Raw genomic sequence first — 6,000 nt, forward strand, 5'->3', positions numbered from 1 at the left:
CCTACCTTAGCCCCTATATTTGATCAACTATCAATTTCTGTGAAACTTAACATATTAACATCTCTTGAATCAACCACTCTTCTCCACTAATTTCTCTCCTTCTCCATTATCACCACTGTGGTCTAAGCCAATCTCTCCTGTGGCCTAGCCTCTCCTAATTTCACATAACCTCGGCTCCTCTCCAATCCAGTGTTTATAATGCAACCATAGTGATTATTTAAATTTTTAAAAAAATGATTATGTCAGGTGCCTGGGTGGCTCAGTTGGTTGAGCGACTGCCTTCGGCTCAGGCATGATCGTGGAGTCCCGGGACTGAGTCCCACATCAGGCTCCCTGCTCAGCGGGAGTCTGCTTCTCCCTCTGACCCTCCCCCCTCTCATGCTCTATCTCATTCTCTCTCTCAAATAAATAAAATCTTTAAAAAAAAAGAGAATAAATTTAAAAAAATGATTATGTCATTGCTTTGCTTTAACGAAAACCCTTCACTGACTTTCCACAGTACTCAGGATAAAGACCAAAAACTTAACTAGACTCTCCAGGATCGTGCCCAGGGATTCCCAACTCAACAACAACCAGGTGAAATGCTGATTCATTAGATTTACTTATCTGGCAGCTTAGTAGTGGAGAGGCGTAAAATGAAGAGCACATACCCCTCTAGAGAGAGCAGCTGCCCAGATCCAGCTCAGGGCTGCCATGTGAAAATACCCATTTGGGTGTTGCCAGATCCTCCAATTTTTTCAAGAGAAATCAGAAGTCCAGACTTTCATGTGAAATCTGATATGTGAAGGCCTGCAACTAACTCATACTTTCTGAATAACAAGGAGGCCAAATCTGACCTCTCATGTAGTCTTTTCGCCTAGCCCCACACTGCTAAATCTCTACACCAGCCATACTGAACATTTCTCAGATCCTCAATGATGCCAGGCTTTTTTCTTAGGGTTCTCACAAATGTGGTGTCCTCTGCTTTGATCACTTTTTCCCACATCTCTACCTCACTTAGCGATCTATTTGTTCTAAGTCTCTGAGCCATTCATTGCTTCCTCAATGAAAACTTCCCTATTCCCATGGGCTGCCCCCTCACCCCAATCCACAGGATAAATCACACCATTATGTGCCCTGGACAGCACTGAGTACAACTCCATAACACTTAGCACACTTTGAAAATAAATGTATGTATTTAGGGGCGCCTGGGTGACTCAGTTATTAAGCGTCTGCCTTCAGCTCAGGTCATGATCCCAGGGTCCTGGGATGGAGCCTCGCATTGGACTCCCTGCTCGGCGGGAAGCCTGCTTCTCCCTCTCCCACTCCCCCTGCTTGTGTTCCCTCTCTCGCTGTCTCTCTCTCTGTCAAATAAATAAATAAAATCTTTAAAAAAAAAAAGAAAAGAAAAGAAACGTATTTATTTAATGCCCATCATCCCCCTAGATGAGAAGCTCCATCAAAGCAGGGCCTGACACGCAGTGGACATGCGATACACATTTTTTGCTAACTACTCTGGTTATAAAATGTTCCTTTAGACAACAGGTTTGGGTATACTTTTAAAATATTAATCTGTTCCTAACTTTTCAGAAACATGTACAGTATTTAAAGTGGTCTCAAAATTAAAATAATTCAATTAAAACTATAATTACCAGTAACAATAACTGCTAATCTTTACTGAGCACTTACTAAATACTAGGAAATATTTTGAGCACTTTACATGTACTATCTCATTCACTAGAACAATCTGTAAAGTAGATGCCAATGTCATCCAGAGGAAGCAGCTTAGACACAGAGTTTAAACATTTCAAGATCATACATCTAATCAGTGAAAACTAGGGCATAAATCCATGCAGTCAAGGCTCTAGAACTTAAGCACCTAACTATAATACTAAATTAACTCATTAATAAAGAAAAGTCAATTCAACAAGTACCCCTTAAATACTGTGAATAAGAAATAATGGCCATGATTCATGTTCCATTACTTCTCCATTAAAGTGAGGTTTCTCATCCCTCTACCCTGCACCCTTCTACATACACAAAATAAAGATAAATTATCAATTTGTAGTTTTCAAATTAAGATTTTTTTGAACCACACCCAAAATAGGTATGATTTTAGCACCAACTAGTTCTGTTGAAATATTATCTTTCTGAATGATTTTTAAATGAGCTAATGTTTCTACATTAGCTTGATGTTTTATGTCTCACATTTTAAACTTATTACTTGAATGATCTCTATTTTGAAATATAGTTTATTGCCCATGTTAGAAACTGCTACAGATTGTGCTTTCAGATATAAGCAACAACCGATAACATACCAAACAAATATAAACGGATATAACCTCAGAAATACGTACAGAGATAATACAGGGATCCCTCTTCACCGGAACCCTCACAATTTGAATCCTTGCTTTCCAAAATTCAGGAACTAAGCAGTCTGAATAAATTCTCACATGTATCATTTGATACCCGGGCTCTTAATATCCAAAACTCAGGATCTGGCTCACAATCCCTTACCATTAGACTCAATAACCAACCAAAGCTCCCAACTCAGTAACTCACTAGTTTTGGATAACAATACACAAAGCAAAATATTCACAGGTTATATAAACTTAAGAATTCTTGTTTAAGAGGGGCACCTGGGTGGCTCAGTCGGTTAAGCGACTGCCTTCAGCTCAGGTCATGATCCCAGGGTCCTGGGATCCAGCACCGCATTGGGCTCCATGTTCTGCAGGAAGCCTGCTTCTCCCTCTCCCACTCCCCCTGCTTGTGTTCCCTCTCTCGCTGTCTCTCTCTCTCTCAATTAAATATTTTTTTAAAAAGAAAGATTTCTTGTTTAAGAGATCTAAGTAGGCTTTTTAAAAATGTAAAAAAGATGGACATACCTGTATTCTCATTCAAATCTTTTTTTTTCAAATCTTACATTTTAACTACACTTAACTGAGAATTTTTTTTTTTTAAGATTTTATTTATTTGACATCACAGCGAGAGAGGGTGAACAAGCAGTGGGAGTGGGAGAAGCAGGCTCCCCGCTGAGCAAGGAGCCCGATGCGGGGCTCATTTCCAGGACCCTGGGATCATGACCTGAGCCCAAGGCAGATGCTTAACGACTGAGCCAGTCAGGCGCCCAGAGAGAATTTTTCTAGTGAATATTTTTAAACTAGAATGTTGCCATATATTGTATATTTTTTAATTAACCTTTAGACCACACAAAATATAAACTGTTTAGTACATGACAGATTAGTGTAATAGAGTTCAGTAATGTTAATGTGTGGCTCTCAAAGAAATCTGAAGCCAGTCTTAACACCCTTTATTCTCAAATATTTATCATAGCTTGTATAAAAATCATGGGAAATAAGGTTCTCCAGGAAAACAGTACTTTCAGTGTTAATTTTTCAGCAACATATTTCACAGATCACATCAGATTTTTCTCGAAGTCACAAAGAGCAAAGAGCAAAAATAAAAGAAACTGATGCAAAAAAGTACAGAAGTTGAAAATGATGGCAAAAAGTCCAAATTTAGTTACAAAATAATGGCTTGAAACAATTTTAGAAGTAACTACTCCACAAGGTTTGGCCAAAAGTCAAAGAATTGGGAAGCAAATAATGAATTAAGATTGAGAAAAAGGAAAAACCAGCTGTCATTACAACATTGCATTATCCCAAGTATTTAACTTAGGCTCACATCTAAACCTAAGCTTCTTCAACTCCTGCTTAATAAAAAGTGAAAACTAATGTCAGTTGAAAACAGAATTCAAGTATAGTTTTTTTTTCCACATACTCAAAAATTATTTTAAGAAACAGGAAAAAGGGGACTTAGCAGGTCAAAAAAAAAAATGTAGGTTTGAGAAAAGTAAACTACTTTCCCAAACTCTTCTTTTGGCACAAATTGCATAAACGATTTAAAGAGATAATCACTAGAGCTCCTATTCTATCCTAATTTGTCTTTACTCACCCAAGAGCTCTCCTCAAATTTGGTGATTTGAAAGAACGTGAACCATCAACCATATTGCAAAAGTTACTTGACACACTCCAACTCACATATTAAAAAAAAATAAAAAATTTAAAAACATAACCAAATCTTTCTACAAGACACAAAGTGAAATGACTGTAAGATTCGATGATATTTTTAACATAACTGATTTTCACATGCAGTACCAAAACAGATCCCCTGAAAATAACAGAAGTCAGGGTACTTTTGTACGCTAAAAAAGGACAGGTATATTCTGTCCATAGTTTGTCTTCCTAAAAAGGTAAGATTCACTACTGATCTTTAACTACAAGCTAGAGAATAAGAGCCCTTGGGAAGAGAACTCATAGAAGCTGTCAGGATTCAATGGGTCTATTTCACAGGGTGGCACTATGACTGAATGCAACACATTCTAATAAATGAAGACGTAGCATAGGTGATCATTTCTTTAGATTAAATTTTCCTACCTCCCAATTGTTCACATCAGACATAATATCGCTGAGCACAAATGTTTCTCCTATATAAAACAAAGGAGCTGCACTTTAGATGGGGCTCTAGGAGCCCTTCCAGTCCATGGTTTTATTCCACCAGTTTTGAAGTAACTACAACTCTAACGACTCAGGGAAAATTACATCTTACTAAAAAAAATAATAATAAGACAGATTTGATGCAATAAACCATACCCTGCTCTAACAAATGTTAATACCAAAACTTCTGAAATAAACAAACCTGTGTCTATGTTCATCAGGTCCATGGATGAGGAAGACTCCAGGGTTTTTAGCCCCTTTGCTGGCATCTACATGAGGAATTAACACATCTTCCAAACCCAGATCAAAGCGTTTGTGTTTTGAAGAGTCTGGAAGGAAGAAGAATGCCCCAAAACACAGGGTGATGAAGGCACTTAGAATAAGGAGGAGGATAAACTTCTCGGAAAGTCTCAAGGTAGCCCTGTGATGTGGGAAGGAAGGCGGCCCCAGGTTCAGAGGTGGTATCCTTCGTCCAGATAAGGGCAGCAGGGCCGGGGTAGTCATCGTTTACGCTCTTGAACAGAATATCTTACAAAGTTCTCATCTTATATCAAACGTACAAGACATTGAACGGTCTCCAAAATCTTGGCAAAAAAATGGAGAAACTCAATTTTGCTCCTCTTAAAGGACTCCTGTGCTTTTTAATAGGGCACCTCTTTCACGCTCGTCCAATTACATTCAGAAACGTGCGTGGCCCCCACACCGATCACTAGTTTGTGTCCTGTAATATTTTCTCTGCCATTTGGTTTTCAGTACCTCATCGGGTTATCACAAGTCTCCTCTTCATTCCTAAGAGTAGATGAGGCAAGCAACACTGCAGAAAGGATGCAAGGTGGGGTCTTCCATTCCTGCACCCCAGTGAGATGCTCCAATGTGGTCTCCCGCCCCAAAAGGGAGACTGACCAGATCCGAGGAGTTGCAGCTGATTCACTTAACCACCTCTGATGTTTCGATTCCAGAACCTCTTCACCTCGGTGGTGGAAAAATAAGGGGCTCCTCGGAAGTCAGCCAACAGGGAAGGAGGGAGGTCTCCCGCCTCGCCGGGAAGGCGAAGCGGCGGCGCCGAGCGAAGCCGCGGGAAAGGGGTCTCGCACGCCCGCGCCTCCCGACACCGCCCCCAGGCTCCACGCTCGGGGGAGAGCTCCGCCGCTGCTCCCTCGACGGCCGGCGCGAAGGGCATTCGCGCCCCAAATGCCTGCGCCCTCGCAGCCGCCGCTGCCGCCGCCGCTGTTGCTAGCGCACGGGTCTGGCGGGGAGCGGAACTTCCTCCTCGGGCGGCCACTGAGAAGCCCCGGCGTGTGCGGGGGGAGGGGAAGCGCGGCGGCCGCCCCCGCCCGGCTCCTCCTCCCGCTCGCCGCCGCCGCCGCCGCCGCCGCCGCCGAAGTTAACCCCGGCGCCTGCTCCCTGGACGAGGCCGCCGCTGACCCCGCCGCGCCCGGCAGCGGTGACCGGGCCCCCGCCGCTCCGCGGCGTGGGAAGAAGTCGAGCCGCGGCCCCTCAGTCCGAGAGCCCGGGGCAGGCGCCT

General features: G+C 42.4%; 1 protein-coding gene across 4 annotated transcripts in view; it reads right to left on the bottom strand.

Annotated features, from left to right (window-relative positions):
* MAN1A2 (mannosidase alpha class 1A member 2) overlaps nucleotides 1-5,667 on the bottom strand; it is a 221,488-nt gene extending 215,821 nt beyond the window's left edge. The window contains exon 1 of one of the 4 annotated variants that reach the window (XM_028101951.2): nucleotides 4,678-5,667. In XM_028101951.2, coding sequence (XP_027957752.1) covers nucleotides 4,678-4,979 — 302 coding nt within the window. In that variant the 5' untranslated portion in view covers nucleotides 4,980-5,667. The remainder of the gene's footprint in view (nucleotides 1-4,677) is intronic. The other 3 variants (XM_028101952.2, XM_028101950.2, XM_028101953.2) reach the window with 3 other exon arrangements.
* Nucleotides 5,668-6,000: the final 333 nt, after the last annotated feature.

The sequence above is a fragment of the Eumetopias jubatus genome, unplaced genomic scaffold (genome assembly GCF_037043125.1).
Source record: "Eumetopias jubatus isolate StellerSeaLion01/CBP00866 unplaced genomic scaffold, mEumJub1_p1.0 scaffold_4, whole genome shotgun sequence".
NCBI lineage: Eukaryota > Metazoa > Chordata > Mammalia > Carnivora > Otariidae > Eumetopias > Eumetopias jubatus.